This window comes from Lissotriton helveticus, chromosome 4_2 (genome assembly GCF_964261635.1).
Source record: "Lissotriton helveticus chromosome 4_2, aLisHel1.1, whole genome shotgun sequence".
In the NCBI taxonomy this organism is placed as follows: Eukaryota; Metazoa; Chordata; class Amphibia; order Caudata; family Salamandridae; genus Lissotriton; species Lissotriton helveticus.
This window is the reverse complement of record NC_136064.1, coordinates 129,269,755-129,291,432: the sequence shown is the minus strand read 5'-3', so window position 1 is coordinate 129,291,432 and position 21,678 is coordinate 129,269,755. Positions and strand designations below refer to the sequence as shown.

The following is a 21,678-nucleotide window of genomic DNA, read 5'->3' as shown; positions in this document are numbered from 1 at the left end:
TGAAAGATGGTATAACTACATATATCATTTTAAAGGTACTAACCAAACCAGAGCCAATACATTTAAAAAAGTGCACTATTCCTTTTCTATCACACATGTTACAGATACGATGGACCAGCTCCCCAAAATGCAGTTTGTATCCAAAGGGAAACCAAGCAACCCTTCCAATGGGGGTCTGATGTATTGAAAGAACCGTTACATATGATGGTGTCCAGAGTATCCTCACTATAGTGTGTAAAGTGCTGCCAATTCTCGAAACGTGAGCAGCTCTTTTCCCAGGGTTTATAAACTACACCAGGCAAACCATGCATGGCACACAATTCAGACCTCTGATCAGTTGGGAGGGGAAACAACCTTTGCGACGCAACTTTTACAACGCACTACCATTAACACGAAACTTTTACAACGCAACATCCATTACAACGCATGCATTTACAACGCAACCATTACAACGCATCACACTACAACGCACACCACTACAACGCATGTCATTACAACTCAGTCATTACAACGCATACCATTACAACGCATAACATTACCATCCAACACTTACCCTACTGTTGCACCCCCTGGAGTTAGAATAGTAATTTTTACACCTACACTATCCAACACTTACCCTACTGTTGCACCCCCTGGAGTTAGAATAGTAATTTTTACCCCTACACTATCCAACACTAACCCTACTGTTGCACCCCCTGGAGTCAGAATAGTACATTTTACCCCTACACTATTCAATACTTACCAAACATGCAATGTACTGTAATGTGTTGTAATGGTATGAATTGTAAAGGTAGTATGCGTTGTAATGGAATGCTTTGTAAATGTAGTTTTTAAAATTTCGTTGTAATGGCATGCGTTGTAATGGAATGTGTTGTAATGGATGTTGCGTTGTAAAAAATGCGTTGTAAAAAATGCGTTGTAAAGGTATGCGTTGTAAAAGTGTGCGTTGTAACATCATACATCCGTTGGGAGAGGGTTACCATAACTGGATCAGTGCAGCTCTCAATGAGGTTACTCCTTTCAGGAGTGATGAAATGAATAGTTCAAAGATGTCTCAACCCTGGTTTGATGACTCTCTTGAAGGCGTCAAACAGGAATGTTGAAGACAAGAGCGCAAATGGCACTCAGGTTATAAGAGAGAGCAGCGGGATAAGTAGAAATCCTGTCTAGGTAACTATAAGACACTCATTTTTGCTGCCAAATCTAAATGTTAAACATCACAATAAATTCAGCTACCACACTCCTAAAACTCTTTTTCAAACTGTACAAAAATTGATCATGCCAATTGGTTCTGATATAACACTTATTATATTCTGTGACTATCTAGCTTGTTCCTCTCAGGAATTCTTTGTGCATATTTTTAAAAACTTCATCAGCAGTGGCTCCACAAATACATCTATAGGATCAAGCTCCAAGTCAGTTAGCTTTGGACAATTTACGACTCCCTCAGTGGCACATATAGCTGAACTTAACCCCAAAGTTTAAAGCAGGTTCTCCTCATGACCCATGCCCTCATAAGATAGTTCATCTTTTCCCAGAAATCATAGCATGCCATTTATCTACTATCTTAGCCACATGGAGTGTTTACCTATCTCCTGGAAAGCCGCCTCAGTGCTTCCTCTCTTAAGGAAACATACTCTTAACTGTTAGATGTTGGCTTGGAATATGCTGTCCACTAATTAAAGTGGGCACCTTGCACCAGTCCAAAGAAACCTTATGTTGATTAGGTTAAAGATAACCTTTAGGAAGCATCCCAGTGCTAGCTGTGGAGAGCAGAGTTCAGGCTTAGTCTTGAAGGAAGGTTAAGCAGCTTCTTTTACCAGAATGCAATCTTACAGTATTGGTTAAATGAAAGGGAAACCACACAGTAGTTATAAAAATATGTATTCATTAATATAATACTGTCTAGCACATCACAGTATCTCCTACACAGAGATAACACACAATACACAATACTTATAGCACAGAATCAATCATAAGTAGCAATAATATACAGAGGGCCCCAGGGGGGACCAAACCATTTACTGAAATAATTGTATAAGAACCACGACTCGAGTCAAGACAATATCTAGGAGATGTAGAATCACTGGGACTCAAAGGAAACACCCAAAGTGAGTACATAGGGACCGACAGGTGCAGAGTGAAAACACGGCTGCATGCTCTGTACAACTCGATGGGAGATTCACAGTAGGAGTTCTAATGTTTAAGGACCCTTCCCAGTGGCTTACAAGGAATCCCTTTGGAACTTAGAAGGTAGGATACTGTAGTACCAGAGTTACCTAGCCCAGGGAAGCCGGGTGGATAGGGCTGAAGAGGTATCAGTAACTGTTCTTGTTCTCAATGGGAAACTTTAAGGAAATGTCACTGCTGGAAGAAAGAAGAAAGTCACACAGGTTTCAGGGACTTTATAGTTAATGGGACCCCAAAATTAATACTTATAATGTATTCATGACAAATGTTCCTAGATTAAAACAGGTAACCAGAGAGGATGAGGATTCATTAATAAATAAAGTAACACACTGGATCAGAAGTAAATACCAATGCCTTTCCATAGTATGATCTGATATTATCAAAACTGAACGTCTCCAGCAAGAATCGGGGAACATGGACAACTTAAAGTTAACCTTCCATTCTAAGTTTATTACAGATAATCTAAAAGCCATGAATCTACAAACTCACTCATTTTTTAATCTGGCATTTGTTTTAGACAGAACTAAACTCCTGCAGATGAGAAAAATAGTGTCTTGCATGACCAATAGGGGATGAACAACTTTGACCTTGTAGATTGACTAAATGAGCAGGGCATAGGTACAATTGGTACAATTTCTTTATTTGAAGAGTTACTTAAAACCATTGCAATACATACAAAATAAAAACATATATAAAATATTCGGCCACCATCATACAATGTCATAATGCCAAAAGTGTAAAAGGCTTCTGTAGCTTTACAGTGTTAAAATACAAATTTAGCCATGTGGGAGCAACCTTGAAAATAACACGGTCGTCTGTATCATTTAGTGCTCCCCCTTCTTAGATTAATAGTCCAAACACCGAAATGCCCAGCAGCTTTAGTGTCAGTTTGGCATTTTTGCCTGGGCCGCTTTGAGGAATCGGGCCAATCTAGTGTTCAGTTCAGTTCAAATACTTTTATTCGATTAACTTATGATAATCATAAAAAGTGCATCATACAGTACAATTTGTATAAAAACATTGTTACGTTATAAAAATGCAAGTAGAAAAAACTTTACATACAATCATTGTCAAGGAAAAAATTTAAAATATAAATCATATTGACAACAGTACTTAAATACTAGAATTAATTTTGCTACGGGTCAACAAGCAAGATTTTAAAAACAGGGTCAACATTTTTGGCCACGTATTGAGATTCTAGCAGCTGTAGCGCCAGAAATGCTGGGCGACAGGACCTCAACCCCATTTGTCGCAGGAGTGGGATAATCCAACGCTTGCGCGCTTGTTTATAATAACGACAGAACAAGATAACATGTATAGTCGATTGGGTGGAGTCATGATCGCATGGGCATTTGCTTAGTTCATGGGACCAATCGGACACAGTTGGAAAAGTGACGAGACGGAAAAGTAAATTAAAGCGAAACCTGGTCAGTAAGTACTTTTCATAGTTTGATAAATAAAAAGTAAGGTAGGGCTGTATACCAACAGAAACTTGAACCATCAACACTTGCGCGTTAGTTTTCTTTGTTACTTCAGACAAAAGGCGCAAGTCCCTTAGGTGGTTAAGACATAGATTTTTCAAAGACTTTCTAGTAATGTCTACCATTGTTAAGGGCTCAGTAAAATATTGTGGGCAATTCAGGTCCTGAAAAAAGTTAAAAACGTAGAGTAGCCATGGAATCTTCTTCCAACGAGCCAAGTTTAAACAGTCAGCGATCAAAGTGCGTGTTAGGTGGCATTGTGGCTTCTTCCAGATACGGTGCCAAAGGAGAATTGGTTGGCATTTGATATCATCAGAAAGATAATCCATACCAATCTCAATGTGGCAACCATAATTTGGAGCGCTACTTGGGAGTGCCAAAAGATATTTTAGAAAGCCATTTTCGACTTTTTGTAAGTTATCGGTGGGTACATAGCCCCAGACTCCTGCGCCGTAGGTTGCTATGCTTTGACATTTAGCTCGATGGATTTTTAGCAATTCAGACGGGGCAGGTTTGCCCAACTTCCTAGAAAAGGAGACTAACGCCGAGGTCGCCCTCTGGTAGAGGAGCTTTCTACTTGCCAGCCCTCTCTTCCAGGAAAGTTGGTCATCGACCAGCACCCCCAAGTAAGGATACTCTCTAGCTCGTTCCAGCCTGGTTTGCTCGACGAAAAGAGGTTTTGGGTTCTTAATCATAGTTCCTGTGTACATTACGAAAGTTTTACTCTTATTTACCTTCAGCCCTAAAGAAAGCATAAAATTACAGTATTTATCAAGCTGTTTTCGAAGCTGCACTAAGGTTCTGGCGAGGATTACAGAATCGTCAGCGTAAAGTAATGCTGGGATGGGGCGATGGCTGATGGTAGGTAGGTCCTGGCTCCCTTCCAACATGGCAGTTTCCAGCCCGTTGGTCTATAGGTTGAATAAAAAAGGAGCCAGGACACAACCCTGCCTTACGCCTCTGGTGACAGGAAATAGGGGTGTAAGTTCACCACCAATCCCATACCTTACGCAGGCAGTGGCATCTGAATAAAGCTCACGCAGAAACTTGATAAGTGGAGGGTCCACACCCAAACCTTCTAAGATGGACCATAGCTTGGCGTGAATTACGCAGTCGAACGCCGCACTGAGGTCGACGTAGACCAAGTACAAATTACCCCCCTTTGCTCCTACATACTTGCCTATTAAAAGGGTTAGATTTAGAGCCTGCTCCACAGTACCAAGCCCCTCCCGGAAACCATATTGTAGGTCAGTCATGATGTTATTCTCAGACGCCCAGTCCTGGAGACGTTCCAGGATCAGGCGTCCGGCGACCTTCCCCAAGGAATCCAGGAGGGAGATGGGCCTGTAGCAGGCTGGGTTGTTCCGGTCGCCCTTTTTAAATATAGGGAGAAGTATGGAGGAGGACCAGGAGTCTAGTAGGCCGGTGTTTAAGGCTGCCACCATCAGCTTATAGACGATGGGGGACCATAATTCTATATTGGTAACGAAGATGTCGAGAGGGACTCCATCGGGGCCGGGTGCCTTACCAGTTTTAGAGATGGTTAAGGCATGAGTGACCTCACTTAGGCTAAAATGTAGATCTATTGGATAAACCTGTGTTCCATAAGGATCAATATCCGTTGCAGCCTGCGCAGTACTAACTGAGGGGGAACCACTGAAGATTTTTGAAAAGTGGGATACCCTCTCGTCGGCGGTCACTGCCACGTCCAAGTGCTGATGGGAGTTTGCATTAGCCAAAAAGGGAGATTTAACTACGAGCCAAAACTGGGAGCTATCCTTAGTACGGCAGCTCGCATGTAGTTGAGCCCATAGTTTTTTCTTGTGCTCCTTTTTACAGTTATTTAGGGCTATTTTATACTCTAATCGGAGTTTAGCTATTTCCCTCTTGTCTCTAACAGAGTTGTGAGTTGCTGTTTTTAGGGCGGATAGAGCTTTACGGCAGGCCGTGTTAAACCAGCCGGAAGAAGGGTAGTTGCTCGGCTTATGGTGACGGAATAATTCGGCCTGTATGATGGTTAAGATTTGAAACTAGACATAACCTGCGCGGGCGAAGACTCGTCCGCCAGGCAAATGTTTACCAAAGAGAGTGCCTTTGAAATGATTTTTGTAGAAGTTGTTATGGGGTCTGTTTTAGACCATTTTACTGAAAAACCATTAGTTCTATCCATGGCCAAGCTGTTCTGGGTCAGTAAACTCTTTCTATTTATTGAGGCATCACCCGCATCTATCCTAAGGGAGATGCTGTTCGGGAAGTGGTCACCAAAAAACTCTGAGCCTGTATTAAATTTTAATAGATTGCCCTTTAAAGTATAGGAACATAAAATGAAATCTATAATAGTTGAAAAATCCCTACGATGAAATGTAGGTTTAAAATCTACAGGGGGGTCTACAAGTTCGTTAGCATATATTAATTCCAGTACGGTGAGACTATCGTTAATAGCTTCACCTGGTTGAGAGTGCGAAAAATGTGTCAGGGGACATTCGTCTTCGTCCTGTAGGCCACAAGTGCCTTTCTTATAGTTGGTACACAGTAGGACATTGAAGTCCCCCCCCATATTACTTTAAGGACGAGCGATGATTGTTTAGATCGTTGCTCATTAATGATATGGGAAATATCTGACACAGTTTTCGCGCAATCTACGGGGGTTAAATTATTATAAAAAATTAATAAAACAGTATGACGTGCACCTGGTAAAGTTAACCGTTAAAATCTGATAATTGACAGTACTGCTAAACCTCCCTTGTGTCTACCATGAGTGGTAGTACTTGCTGGGGAGTGAAAAGTTTTATAGCCTTGTATATGTAATGGATCAGATGTCCAGGTTTCCTGGAGGCAAATTATCTGGTGAGTGTGAACAAAGTCCAACCATGGTTTAAGGGTAATCTTTGTTGAGAGGCCTGCTACATTCCAGACTAGTACAGATAACAAGGAGGTAGAAGAAATTGGAACGTTGTCGGCTGAACTATCTGGATGCAGAGAGGATCTAGTGTTCAATTGTGGTGATACCGGGACGAAGCAGGCCAAAACTGCCTGCCTCCTTGTCCGAATCCCTCTTTGATGAAAGGGAATTTTTAGCAGGTGCCTCCTTTCTTGGAGCATCACGGTGCAAGAGTAGATGATGTCCCCCTGGCCATTTTTGCACAGACTGCATAGTGTGAAAGTCTGCACCCTTTTCCATGGAGGAAGGTGCTGTGTGCATGGTATCACTCTGGGGCGTAACTTTAGGAATTTTAATTTCAGGGCTTTTGAGTATCCCAAGTTAAAATACTGTTGTGGGGCTAGGGTCTTGTACGAGTTCAGAGTCATCCAAGCGTGCGTTCTGGTGGAAAAAGCAACTTTATCCTCCACTAGTGACTGTGTTTTCAACGACTTCCACACTAATTTTTGGAAAACTGAATGGTGACGATGTGTGTCCCATAAGGGCGATAGGCCTGTGTTTGTCAGTGCCTCCTGAAGGTGGGCAATTTCTCCCTCTGTTGTAGATCTTGCCATAGGAGGTGGTTTAATGTGTTAGGGTTTGATGTGCTGATCTTATGCCAACAATTAATGTATACTCCATAACTATCCCAGGTTTGCTTTATTAGACCAAACACACGTCGGCTGCTAATACCCAGGAGAGGTGAAGGAGATGCCAGAGTCCTGGTAAAAAGTGGGTCACCCGATCCTTTGATAATTTATCCGACAGGTGTGCAAACCATAGCTCCTGTGGTTCGAACAAGCTAAATTCATCAAACAATGGAACTAAGGAGGAGAAGGTCCCTGATAGATGTTGTTTCATGCTTTGAAAAACATACAACAATAATTCCCAAAAGATAGAAACAAGGAACCAGGATATATTACGGTGATCGATTTTGACCCCTATACCGAATGTCTGATTGCCAATTTACTCTATATAGACATCTGGCTGATCTACATGGAGAGATTGTTTCCTCCCTCTTCTCACCAATGAAAGGATAATCCTTGGGGAGATTTGCATTAATTGTTTGTTAGCCTGAAGAAGGAGGAACATTATCGAATACCACTTAAAACGCGTCGCTTCTGTGTCCAAGAAAAATCGAATAAACAACTCCTGATCAGGACATTGGTGGCCCAGCTAGTAAATTTGTAGTAACATCTTGGTTAAAAAAAGAAAAAGGAATACCCATGTGTTTATTATATGAGATGTTTGAGCACATATAGGGTTCTGTTTTCTAAGTGGCTTCCCAGGATGAACAGGTTGTTGATTTGAGATCTAGTGATTACACTTTTAAATTCCCCCACATTTGTAAAATTGGTTACAATTTTTTTAATGTAAAATAGTTTTTTTTATCTTGTAATAAGCTCTCGTAAGAGAAGTTTTTTTTTAACAAAGAGACTATAGTTTTTTATCTAATGAATAATAAAGATTCATGATTTTTCTACATTATTTTCTTGAGTTCTAATTGGTGCTGTTAATAGTGTTTTCAGAGTGAACTATGATTGGAAGTAGCATGTGTGTGATGTGTTGATAAAAACAGAAACCCAAAGGGATTGTTGTTTTTAGTGTTTATTAGACCAAACTCCAGTCGGATTTGGGCCAGTGAGGTGTAAGTCGGGAGGCTGAACATGGTTCTTTATGCTTTTACCAGCATTTTGTCCAGAAGATTGGTATCTCTCCCGTGCTGTACTTCGCTACCATAGGTAATAGAAGGTAGGATTTTGGCCCGTGCTACCACTAAGAGAGGGCTCAGCGTTGGGCCCAGTAGTTTCGCTGATAATCCTTTCATGGTTAAGGCAAGGATCATCCCTTTCCTTTTGCTCTCTTCTTGTTGTCGGGTGAATGATCCTTCTTTGTCTAGATAAACTCCCAGAAACTTGTAAGTCTCCGCTGTGCAATGTGTTTGTCGCCCAGATACCATAAATAGCTCTTTTTTCGTTTGCTGTTGATTGTCAATGTCATTTTTTTTTAGGTTTTTTAAAAGGCTATTTTCTTCTACGTAGACCCATAGACCGTTAAGAAGATGTTGCAGGCCAACTGCCGTGTGGCTGAGTAACACGACCTCTGACCCTGCTTGCAGGCAGGTCACTCCCCGCGCCACCACACGGCCATCAACTGCCTCATGTCCTGCTTCATGCCACCTGCCTGGTTCCTGCCGTTTCCCGCTCCTTCCCGCCACTACGTCCCTTTGGCCCCGCACCCCTTCTCCCCATTGGCCATCCCGTTCCCGCCACCCAGCTGCTCCTCCCTCCCTCTCCCCCTCTAAGGGCACCGCCCAGTGGCGTAGGAGTGACCTCTGACCCTGCTCGCAGGCAGGTCGCTTCCCACGCTACCACACAGCCGGCAGCTGCCTCGTGTCCTGCTTCCTGCCTCCCGCCATTTCCCGCCGATGTGTCCCTGCGGCCCCGCCCCCCTGCTCCCCATTGGCCATCCGGCTCCCGCCTCCCAGCTGCTCCTCCCTCCCTATCCTCCGTTTATGGAGGCCGCGCAGCCGCCGCACGGAGCGGGCGCACGGCTGGCACACCGAAGGCAAGCCAAAAGCAAGCCCGTCTGCGCCTGTCCATGCCTAGACCGCGCCCAGAACCCCTGGACCCTGCAAGCGCCATAACACCAGACTCCGCTACGATGCCAGCACCCTCTATGCACTCAACGCCGGCCAAAACAACACCTGCTTCTAAGCCACCATGAAACGGACTCACAGGCCTTTCTCCTGCCACACCTGCAGCTTCACCTGCGACAGACCACCAAACCTCTAAGGACAGGACCCAACCACCTCTGCTGCATACTCCTCAATACCTGCGCCGCACGCAAACACGCCGTCGAGCTCTGGGTTCTGCTCGACGCCTCCACCCCAGACGTGGCCTTCCTGACCGAGACCTGGTGGAACAACTCCTTGGTGCCCGACATTGCCATAGCCATGCTGGATGGCTACAAGATCACCCGCAGGGATCGCACCAACGGAATCGGAGGAGGAATAGCCATCGTCCACAAGTCCACCCTCCAGGTCGCCACCCACACAGATGACACCCTCAACACCGCCGAACACTGGCACTTCCAGATCCACACCGACCCCAACACCACCCTCAGAGGAACACTCCTCTACAGACCACGCGGACCCCGAGCTCAATTCAGTGACTCCATCACTGACCTCGCCAGCATCCAGGCACTCGCCTCCATGGACTACATCCTCCTTGGGGATCTGAATTTCCACCTCGAGAGCAACAACGACGCCAACTCCACCACCCTAATCGACAATCTCGTCAACCTCAGCCTCAGACAACTCGTCACCTCACCCACCCACGCCGCTGGCCACACGCTGGACCCCATCTTCTCCACAGGCACCCACGTCGGCTTCAACCACACCAACAAACTCCACTGGACCGACCACCCTGAATACCTTCAAAACAAACTCTGTAAGCAGACCTCTTGCCGTAACCTGAGTTCGAATGAAAAGGCTCTGTTGATGACTCCGCGTATTTGGCGGACGCGTTTAGGGGGCAAATCTTTCTTTTATTTTGCCCCTAAATATTGGAGCTCCCTGCCAGAAGCCTTGCGTAAGTCCACATCTTACCATGTTTTTAGGAAACTATTGAAGGCTTTCCTATTCTAATATATCTCTGCAGCTTTGGTACCTAATTTTTTTCCCCTTCAGGTTTTCGCCTAGTTAGCGCTGAGATGCCCCTGGGTGAGTCATGTGTGTTATAAGAGTCCATTAACATAACATTAACCACTGCATCCATTTCACCTTCGACGAACCAACCACGCACCACCACACCCAACAGCTACCTCGCCGCTGCTGGAGCAAAGTCACCGAAGACCAGCTGATCACCACCCTCGCCCAAAATCCACCCACCGACCCCACCAACCCAGACACCACAGCCCGCAACCTCAGACAGTGGATTGATGACTGCGCCAACACCCTCGCCCCACTCAAGAAACCCTCCAACAACCACGCCAGCAAGAGAGCCACCTGGTTCACTGATGAGCTGCAGACCTCAAAACGCGCATGCCAGAAACTGGAAAAGATATGGCTCCACAAATGCACTCCGGACAACCACGTAGCCCACAACGACGCCACCCGCAGACATCACCACCTCATCAGATTAGCCAAGAGATCCTCCTTCAAAGACCGCATGGATACCAACGCACACGACAGCAAAGAGCTCTTCAGCATCGTAAAGGAACTCTCCAACCCCAGCGCCAACGACATACCGCCCTCACAAGAACTGTGCGACTCATCAGCCATCTTCTTCCACCGCAAGATCGCTGACATCCATGACAGCTTCAACACCATGACCTCCCCGACTACGCCAGACCCCACCTCGCCTGTGAACACCTCCAGCGCCAACCGCCTGACCTCCTGGTCCAACGTCAACGACGACGAGACACGCAAGGTCATAAACTCCATCCACACAGGATCTCCGTCAGACCCGTGCCCACACCACGTATTTAACAAAGCAGACACTGCCATCACACCCCAACTACCGAAGGTCATCAACATCTCCTTCGAAACAGTGACATTCCCGGAAAGCTGGAAGCACGCCAAAATTAATGCCCTCCTCAAGAAGCCCAAGGCGGTCCCCAAGGACTTCAAGAACTTCCGGCCCATCTCCCTGATCCCGTTTCCGGCGAAGGTCATCGAGAAAATCGACAACATGCAACTAGCCCGCCACTTGGAAGACAACAACATCTTAGACCCGTCCCAGTCCGGATTCAGACCCCACAGACGATATCAGGCGCCAACTAGACAATGGCGAAACATCAGCCCTCATCCTCCTGGACCTATCAGCCGCCTTTGACACAGTCTGCTGTCGCACTCTAAAGACACACCTCCTAGAAGCCAGAATCCAAGAGAAGGCCCTTGACTGGACCACGTCCTTCCTCTCCGGCAGAACTCAGAGGGTCCGCCTCCCGCCCTTCCGATCCGAGGCCACCGACATCATCTGCGGTGTCCCCCAGGGCTCAGCCCGATGCTGTTCAACGTCTACATGGCCCCTCTCGCACAAGTGGCCTGCCAACATGACCTCAACATCATCTCCTACGCCGACGACACCCAGCTCATCCTCTCTCCCACCAAGGACCCGCACACCTCCAAAACCAACCTCCATGAGGGAATGAAGGCCGTCTCCGACTGGATGAGGAACAGCCGTCTGAAGCTGAACTCGGAGAAGACGGAGGTACTCATCCTCGGACCCACCCCCTCAGCCTGGGATGACTCCTGGTGGCCGACCACACTGGGTACAGCACCGACACCCACCGACCATGCACACAACCTAGGATTCATCTTCGACTCCTCCCTCTCATGCCTAAACAGGTCAACACCATCTCCTCCTCCTGCTACAACACCCTCCGCATGCTCCGCAGGATCTACAAGTGGGTCCCGACCGAAACAAGAAGAACGGTGACACAGGCCCTCGTCAGCAGCAGACTGGAATACGGCAATGCACTCTATGCAAGAAACCCAGACAAACACATACGACGACTACAATGCATCCAAAACGCCTCTGCCCTATTGATCGTCAACGTCCCCCACCGCAGCCACATCACCCCCCACCTGAGAGACCTACACTAGCTTCCCGTCAACAATAGGATAACCTTCAAGCTCCTCACTCACACACACAAAGCACTCTACAAGACCGGCCCAGCCTACCTGAACAGCAGACTAACCTTCTATACCCCCATCCACCAGCTCCGCTCCGCCAGCCTCGCCCTCGACACTGTCCCCCGCATCCAACGAACAACCTCCGGTGGCAGATTGTCCTCCCACCTCGCCGCCAAGACCTGGAACACCCTCCCCTACCCACCTACGGCAGACCCAGGACCTGCTCACCTTCAGAAGACTCCTCAAGACCTGGTTCTTCGAGCAGTAGCGGCACCCCCTGCCCTCAGGGCCTTGAGACCCTCACGTGTAAGTAGCGTGCTTTACAAGTACTTCGATTGATTGATTGATTGATTGATTACGTCGTCCTCGTTTAGTTCATTCGACAGTGAGGTGCCCCCTAGTCTGGGCGCGTGTGAATTGCAGGTGTTAAGTGACTGTGTTAAGTCTGTCATGAATAAATTGAATAACATAGTGGCCAAGACGCAGCTTGGTTGTTGTAACTTTTCTTGATAGATGGGACCCTGAACCTAATTTGACTTGTACCCAGGTGTAAGTATGTAAAAGCATTTTCATCGATAGAAAGTTGTTTGGGATACCCCATCTGGCTAACTTGGACCACAGTTTGGACCGCTCCACGTTATCAAACGCAGCACTGAAGTCAATGAAACAGACATGGAGCTGTGTTTTCCTCATTTTTGTCATGTCCATTATCAATGAAATTGCCATGATGTTAGATATCGTTCCGGAGTTTTTTCGGAATCCTGTTTGATTTAGCGGGATTATTTCATTATTTTCCACCCAAGTTGTCTATTCCTCCAGCAGTGTTCCCGCAAAATATTTGGCCTCGTTGTCGATCAGAGTAACTAACTGATAATTGGCTGGCGAGACCTTGCTACCGCTTTTATGGATTAGAATGATCACTGAACCTTTCCATGATTCTGGAATTATACCCAGTTGTCTTACTTCCAGAAATAATGGATGGAATATTTCTGCCAAATCTTCCGGCTTTTCTTTAAACACTGCTCGTGGGATTCCATTTGGACCCGGCGCTCCCTCCTTTCTTCCCTTCCTGATCTGTTTCCTGATTGTTAGCTGTTTAATGGTGAGTGAGCTTTCCTCCTTGTGATGGATTAAGCAGGAAGAATTGAACGTATCAGTTGCTCTTGAACAGCAAAGGAAGTTTCCTGCCGGGTATGCTCCTGGTTGGTATCCTTTACTAGGGCCGTGATTTGATGCTGGTTGGCTAGCCCAGCATGGCTGTTTCAGTTAGATATGGTGGATTGTAGAGGGGGATCGGGACCAATACTTTTGGTGGCTTTGTTGCTTTCCAACCCTGAAACTGTGTCAACTTGCTTCGATGACTATTCCTCTGTTCCTGCTAGAGACCCTCCAAGGTTGTAGGATGTTTCTATGTCTTGGTGATTAATTGTGTGAGCCGGTTTTTCTTGCATATCGCACTCTTTTTAAGCTATAATTGGATTGGCTGTTTACTGAAAATTGAATAAGTCGCTGCTTGTTTAAGAGGGAGTAATTTCTGATTTCGCCCTTTTCTTTTCAGCTGGCGGCGTTGTTTTGCATTAATTTTTATCACTGCTGGAGTATCCGAAGCTATCTTTGAAAGGTCCCCGCTGTTGCCCGCGTTGTGCACGCTTTGATGTGTATCGGTTTTAATAATTTCACAGAAGTGCTTTGAGCTGTTGTCTGATGTCATGAGTGCAGAGAAGTCGTCTGTGGGACAGCTAACACTAGCGGTGCTGTTTGTTTTTTTCTTCAGCTCATTGATTGCGGTGGAAAGCATTATCGGAAGGGTTGCCAGCTTATCCACAATCTGGCTGCACACACATTGGTGATATTTCTCTGTTTGTGCCCATCTTGTTAGTGAATTGAGTTCCCCCAATTTTTCATCGATCCCTGATATAAACACGGCCAGAGTGTTTAAAAGTGAAAGCTGTATATCCATCTTGTCCGATTGATATTGTAGCATCTCCACTGACAGTTGCATGGTTTTTAGGAGGGAAGCCCAGGTGCTTACATCTTGCAGGTTTGGGTCCCCCGCTCCTTTGAGCCCACTTCCCTCTTTCCCCATGAGGACTGAGTGTCCGCTGAAAGCAGGTGCGGGTGATTCATCTTCTCCTTGACAGGACCCAACTGTTGATCTGGGGAGTATGCTGCCAGCATGTCCTCCCATTTCTGTGTTCCTTAATAGGATAAAGCAGCCCTACCTTCCTCCTGCTTTGGAGATGTTAAGTTGGCTGACTCACTTGGCTGATGGAACTAAGGTCACACCTAGGAGTATCAGTCATTTCACCGTTAGATATGTTTGAATCCTGGGAATTGGTGGCAAAACCTTTGGCGACCCGAGGAGAGTGCTGTTTAGTCAGCTTATTTTCTAGGCTGAGTGTAACTGAACTAGACTGCTTTCTCCAGTTGGCCTGTTGTTCCTTTTCCTTTGCCAGTGACTGGCCTCCTCCTTTTGGGGACTTTGGTGCCTGCGCATTCAGAGGGGTTCCTGATGTTGTGATTGAAGTTATTTTCCTTATTGAGCTAGCTGATGTTATTGATTTCTTTGCTTCTGCTTGCGGAGATTTCTGAGATTTCTGAAAACCTAGTGTCCCTGTTGATGCAGCTGGGTAAAATTGAGTTAGTTCAGAGAATATCAAGTCTCATGTGAACTGCGTGTTCTGTGCCTTATGCTGCACCGTAGGGCTGGCTAAAGGACTGGTTGTAGGGGATTCCGCTGTTTTATTATTCTGGGGGTTTCTCTGTATTGTTTTGTTTTGTAGACCTTCATTTATGCATTCCATTTTTGTTGATGTGGGTATGCATGTGGTTGAAGATGTTGTTGAGGAAATTGTGGACATCTCTGAGTTTTTTATCGTGGCTTGATTATGAACTTGTGCTATGATTTGCTGTTTCCGCTGGGCTGGGTTTGGTGAGTTTGGCTGGATTGTCTGCCCTAGTAATGGTGTCAGTACTGGTTCTTGGTCTGGTAGTAGGGGGGACTGAAGACCTTTCACAGTGGCATTGCTATAGTTCAGGGCAGCCCCAATGTCTTTTATAAAATTGAATTTTGTGTAGATTTTTGGTTGAACTAGAAGTGCTTTAGATTTCACTCTCGGTGACTCCCCTATATTTGGGTCATTCTCTGTCAAAATTAAAACCAGTTCCTCGCTGTTCTGGTCTATGGAGGGGAATGCCTTGCCCTTTCTTCTCTACCCTGAGATCGTAGGGCAGCCGATCTCCTGTACTCAGCCTGACCTCATCTCATACAACAGCTACCTGGGAGGATAAGGCGGGAAGTGCAGTGATTGCAGTCGGTAGCGCTGAACCAGTGGGGTTGGTGAACACTGAACCCAGCTCCTGGCTCTCCTGGTGCTGTTATGCTGCCCCTCTGCTATAGCTACTGCTGGATCAGACAATTTTAGCCCCAATAGTTGCTCCTTGTGTCCTCTGCGCAGAGGCCTTCCAAGCCAAACACAACAGCCTGGGCTTGACTTTCATGGCCCTCGTGCAGGCAAGTTGCCAATTGCGTCTCTGTACCCCCCACGCAGGGACTTGCAACAGTGCTGCTCCCTGGTGCCCGGTGGATAGCGCTGTTCCTGCCGCCGTGAGGTTAGCTTTATCTAGGCTTTGGTCTTTGCTTTTGCGCTGCTTTCCCCCGCTGGGGGGGACTGCTGCGAGTCAAGTCTAGCCCATTGCACACTGCCCGTTGCTGCAGTACCTGGAAAAAGCTGCTCCACTCGCAGCATGTAGGCTCCTCCTGAAGCGCCTCCCGCGTCTCCCTGCCTCAGTTTGGAAGTCGCTGCTCCTCTTGCCCTGGCTCCAAAGCAGTGCCTGGTGCCGCTGAGCTCCTCCCCCACACTCTCTCACTCTTGCTGGCCACTTGCGGGTGCAGTGCGGTACGACGCGGTGCGGGGGCTCCTTGTCTCTCGCTGCTTGCTAGTACCTGCGTCTGTGGCGGTGTGCCAGTGAAGTGAGATAGCCGTTGAAAGTCCTGGCTGGTGCCGGCTGGTGCTGGTGCTGGTGCAATGGCGTGCAGGCAAGAGGCGCACAATCGAACATGGAGGCGAGGAACACTAATGGTAATTCATTTCCTGGGCATCTGGAGACACACTGTGACCGTCCTATGGGCACCTTTCCCACCCCAGTCCAGGAACACCAGAGCAATAGGATGGACAAAGTCCTTCCCATAGGCCTAAGTTACCCTTCACATCTATTGGGTTTACTGGTCTGGGGGAACCAGTCTTTTCCACCATCATGGTCTGACTCGCACAGATATTTCTTGAGGAGTGACGGTATCACATTAACTATCACCTATTGGAATTGGTGACTCCCACCCTCAGGGATAACAAGTTTACCCTTTTTTTCTTTCTCACAGCTATGGGACACTCAGGCATGTTCTTCCCTCTGTTCCTAAGAAATACGTCCCCTTAAAGCCACACTGGCCATCCGTGTGGAGCTCCCACCAGCGGATGGTCTCTCAGAGCAGACCAGTTCCCTTTATGTGTGCTCCAAACAGGAGCAATTAAAGTGTGAGAGTAGAATATAGTGTCCACTCATTCTTAGAATCAATCAAACAGGATTTATAAAATGCTGCTATTTACCCACAAGGATATTATGGCATTAGGGGACAAGATGCTAAGGTTGAATAACCAGGTCTCGAGTTTCCCTCTGAATTCCTGAAGAAAAGGTGAGGTTCGGAGGTAGAGCCTTTGTGGTGAAGTAGGAGAAGTAGGAGAAGGAGCCTCCTTAACTGTTGATTCAGTGGGTGTAGGGGGTGTGAGCAATGACATGGGGGTGGAGTGCAGGTATCTGGAGGGTTGGTGTAATCTCAGGCAGTGGTTTATGTCTGCTGGTCCTTGATTGTGCAGGGCTTTGTAAGTATTTGAATTGGCGTATCTTGTGAATGGAGATCCAGTGGAGGTATTTTAGGTGAGTAGTGATGTGGGTCCATTTGCAGAGGTGGGGGTGACTCTGGCTGCTGAGTTCTCTATAGTCTGAAGTTTCACAAGGAGGTGTGCGATGATTCCTGCATAGAGTGTGTTGCCAAGAAGCTAGTGACAAGGGCTTGAGTGATGGTGCAACTGGTGATGACTGGGAACCACTTAAAGATATTCAAGAGAATGCGGAGAGTGAGGAAGCAGGCAGAGGAGACTGCATTGATTTGATTTTTATGGTGGATTTGTAGTCCATGATGATGCCAAGGTTACAGGTATGGTCAGTGGGGGTAGGTGAGGGCTCCAGTACTGTGGGCCACCAGGAGTTGTTCCACAGGGAGTTGTTGTTTCTGAAGAGCAGTACTTTTGTATTGTCGATGTTGAGTTTAAGGAAATTGTTTTTCATTCAGTTGGAAGTTGTCCCTTGTGTTGGATAGGTCTTCCGATTGAGAGAGGATGACCTGGGTGTCGGCTGGGTAGGATGCAATGTTTGGTCCATGGGTTTTGACAATGTTGACCGGGGTATCTTGTAGGTGCTCAACAGAGGAGGTCTGAAGGATAAACCTTGAGGAACGATACAGAAGATGTTATTGGATTTTTAGGTGAAAGGTGGTATGCGGACTTTGGGTTCTTCTTTTGATAAACATGTAATCCATTTGAGGGTGTTCTCTTGAATTCTGACCTGATGAAGCATCTTGGTGGGACAAGGTTTCAAAGGCTGCTAGGAGGTCAAGGTGAACCAGGACACATACAAAAGAGTGCTGCATTGAGGGGCTCCACCTTCGAGGGATGTATGTTGGGTCAGACACACATCCTTTTGCTCTTGCACGCTTGAAGCTTTTAATGACTGTTTATTTTCATAGGAGTCTTCTTGTCCTTTTTAAGGCATGGTTTCTTGCATGAGGACCATATTCTTGACTTTGAATCTGTCGCCGCACCAGGTATGTGACTGATTTTCTCCTGAGGCAGATGTTGAAGATGAGAATAGGAGTGTTTGTTTGTGTCCTCCTCAGTTGCATCAACACTAATCTTCTGACAAAGGCAGCAGACAATGAGACTTGGGACTGTTTCTTCACCTGTGGAGTCCTCCCTTGTAAGCACCTTTATTAATATAGATCGATTTTCATTCCACTTGCCATAGGGCGATATCTGTCCATCTTGGAGAGATGTATGCCGTGCCCACTGTTGATGCGACCTTATTTGTGTTTCCGGCATTAGGCCGCATTTCCTTGAAATGCTGGAACCTGCCTCTACTAACTGTGCTTCCTCTACCATTGGACTACATAGGGAGCTGTTGAAGCTTATTGAGGGCCTAGTACTGGTAATGCCACAACAATTGGCTTGAAACTTGCCCAGATTGTTGACTTCTACTACTTTCTGCAACATCCACTCCTGCTCTCAAATCATAGTTGCAGAGTGTTAGTTCCCATTCCCCCATTCAGCACTGTCTGAGTGTCATACGTGTTCTTAGGCGGCTGACTACTAGAGAGCTGTACTAACCCTTTCCAGCACCCACACTTTAGGACAGTTTGAAGGTTCTGACCACAATAAAATATGCTTTTTGCAGAAGCAGTGGTGAACAAAACAAAGGGGTGTATGGATCAAACCACTCCAGACTCCATTAGATGAGCATCTATCAATTCAGTTTAAGATTAGCTCCACGAAGAAGGAAACAACATCAACTACAGTAGAAGTCTACTACCACTCGAGGATGGATATTGCCAACAGAAAAACAGAAGCCTTTCGATTTACCCTTGGAATGCCTCGTCGAAGGTCCAGTCGTGGGGCAAAAAGTGTGACATTAACTCAATACATTGATTAAAGCACGAGACAGATGGTCAGGGCAATCAGAGCCTGCACCAGTAAGTTTTATGTTTAATAATTTGGGCACAAATAGTTGTGCAAAGAGCTGGGAACTTGACCTTCCTAGTTCCCACAATTTTGGAAAACCAAAAGCACAAGGTGCAGGATGGCTCAGCACACACCTAAAGTCAAACTATAATAACAGGAAGTACAGTGCAATATCCCAATTAGTGATTAGTGAACGAGAACAAATCTCCCAAAAGAATAGAATGACTCTTCAAGTTATTTGAAAAAATATCCTCATTATATTGAAGACAAATCATATAAAGGAATAAAAGAAGGATATTTTTTCTAATAACATGGAGATTCATTCTATTCTTTTGGGAGATTCTTTCTTGTTCACTAGTGGAATAGAGTTCAGTAGATTTTAGTTGTGTGGAGTTGTATAGAGTAGAGTAGAATGTTGTACAGTGGAGCGGCATAGAGTAGAGTCATGTAGAGTGGCTCAGAGTAGGGTAAAGTGTTATACAGTGGACAGAGTTCTGGCCAAATTCTTCCAACCGCTGCACGGCAGAATTTTTTCCCCATAAGTTTCCAGGATTGAGAATGAGATTTGCCATCCCCTAGTGGCATTTTACAACATGGGCAGTTGCAGCGGTTGCAACCAGAGGGATGCCTTATGAGTAGATTTGCTAGTGCTCGAGCAGATTTTCTACTCGAGCGGCAATCAAAATCAACTGGAATGGCTGGGTACTCTTGTACACCACACAGTGCTATTCACGCAGAATTTTCAGCGCTGTTTATACAACTGGCTCTAAATTGCAGCACAAACAGTGCAACATGCATATTTCCACCCATTTGCAGAACTCAGCAGAACCTTGCAGAGTTCTTATTCAACTCAATGGAAATCTTGCAGAGTGAAACTCAGCAAGTTCCACCCAACCCTTTATGTGAATGGCTAATGACTGCCTTTGCAAAATTACAGGCATCCATATTATTTTTACTACACTTTAGCTGTGTTCTGATTTACACCAAAAATATAGGTCAGTTTGCTTTTATGTTGTCCCTTCCTATTACCACTTTATGAAAGTGGTGATTGGTAGGGAAATGTATTTATATTTTCCTATATACATTAAAAAAGGTTTACGCTCATATTAAATTTTTTAATACGTCCTAGGTAGTACTCTGTGATTTTTAACAAAATATATAGAAAATATATAGAATCCTTATGTAATTTTCCTTATCTATTAACACTTTAATAAAGAAAAAAGGTAGGGAGAAAATATGAAACCTTATCTATATCTAAGCCCCTACATTAGACAACCGCCTAAAAATGAGATGTGGCCACAATATCACAAAGTTCAAATGACTTATAAGTTTAAAAATACTTACCCTACTTACCTCTACTACTCATAGGATAATCCTCACACCATAATGTATAACCTTGTCAAATTTCATCCAAATCCGTGGAGCTGTTTTTAATCGCTGCATGCAATACACATTTCTATCTAAAGGGTAATAGTGCAAAAACATGTTTTCCCCCATATCTTGTGAGAAAAGAACATGTTTTTATCAATAATAAATCAAAATTGTTTTTTCTTTCTTTTTTAGGGATGCTTGGCCTGAGAAGAAAAATATGCTACAAGGAAAAATCACGCACGTTGTTAAATATAACATCACTAACATTAACCCCTTGTCTCCCATCACCCTGCCTCAGGCTGACTGCTTGATTTTGCCTCATTGTTTGGAGATCCACATGACAGATAAAGAAGGGTTCTGCAGTGCTTTAAGAAATGCCTCAACACTGTTAAAAAATGGAGGGCATTTAATTCTGATAACGGCCCTCGAACAAACTTTTTACATGGTTGCGGATTTTAAGTTTCCTCATCTATGTATTGATGAGAGTTTTGTCAGGAAAGCACTAAGTGAGGCTGACTATGTAATTGAGGAGCTGCAGGTGTTTCCTAGGATGTGTAATCAATTGCATGATTTGACAGATTACAGTAGTGTCATACTTGTTCATGCTCGAAAATCAATACCAGTTTCATGTTCACAGAAACCATAATTGATAGACATAATGTCTACAAAGAGGCAATGAATACTTTGTCCCTCACCTGAATCAAGTTTCTTCTGTCTTCTCCTTTGTTGCCCCTATTGCTTCTGACACCTGTGGTGCTCTGCTCTCTGCCTCTCCTCACTGCTTGACAACTAGACATTGCTTTTGCTGCGACCACTTTCCCTTGGCTCTGCCAGGTTATGTTTTAGTCAATATCCCTTTGTTCTTTACTGAAAAGTAACACGGATTGTTTTTCAATCAATAACAACTGGAAAGAGTGATGATTTGATCTTTCATTTGATTCCATTTTGTAGCTGAAAAGATTAATTAAATCTTACAATAACATCTTGTGTGTTTTGTTCTTCAATGCTATAGCTCTGTGTGTGTCTGTGTGTGTCCATTAATGGTCATGAATAGATGGTTCACCTATCCAGTTGACATTTCCCATTGGAGAAAAGGACATAGCATTATTTCCACTATCTATGAATTCCAAATGTGCATTTTATATTTAAATATACCAGTAAAACGCACTATTGATATGTGTAATAATAGTAATTCTAATCATGTGTTTCATTATTTTGTAGTACACTAAGTAATGGGGTGGAATCATTCACTTCTGCAGACTCATTTTAAGATTAAATATGTTTTAA

The 21,678-nt window shown here is 45.2% G+C and overlaps 1 protein-coding gene across 1 annotated transcript in view; it reads left to right on the top strand.

The window, feature by feature from the left end:
* The window catches only part of LOC144752251 (nicotinamide N-methyltransferase-like), a 41,723-nt gene extending 20,350 nt beyond the window's left edge, over positions 1-21,373 (top strand). The window contains exon 3 of the mRNA XM_078640257.1: positions 20,584-21,373. Coding sequence (XP_078496383.1) covers positions 20,584-21,037 — 454 coding nt within the window. The 3' untranslated portion in view covers positions 21,038-21,373. The remainder of the gene's footprint in view (positions 1-20,583) is intronic.
* The last annotated feature ends 305 nt before the right edge of the window (positions 21,374-21,678 follow it).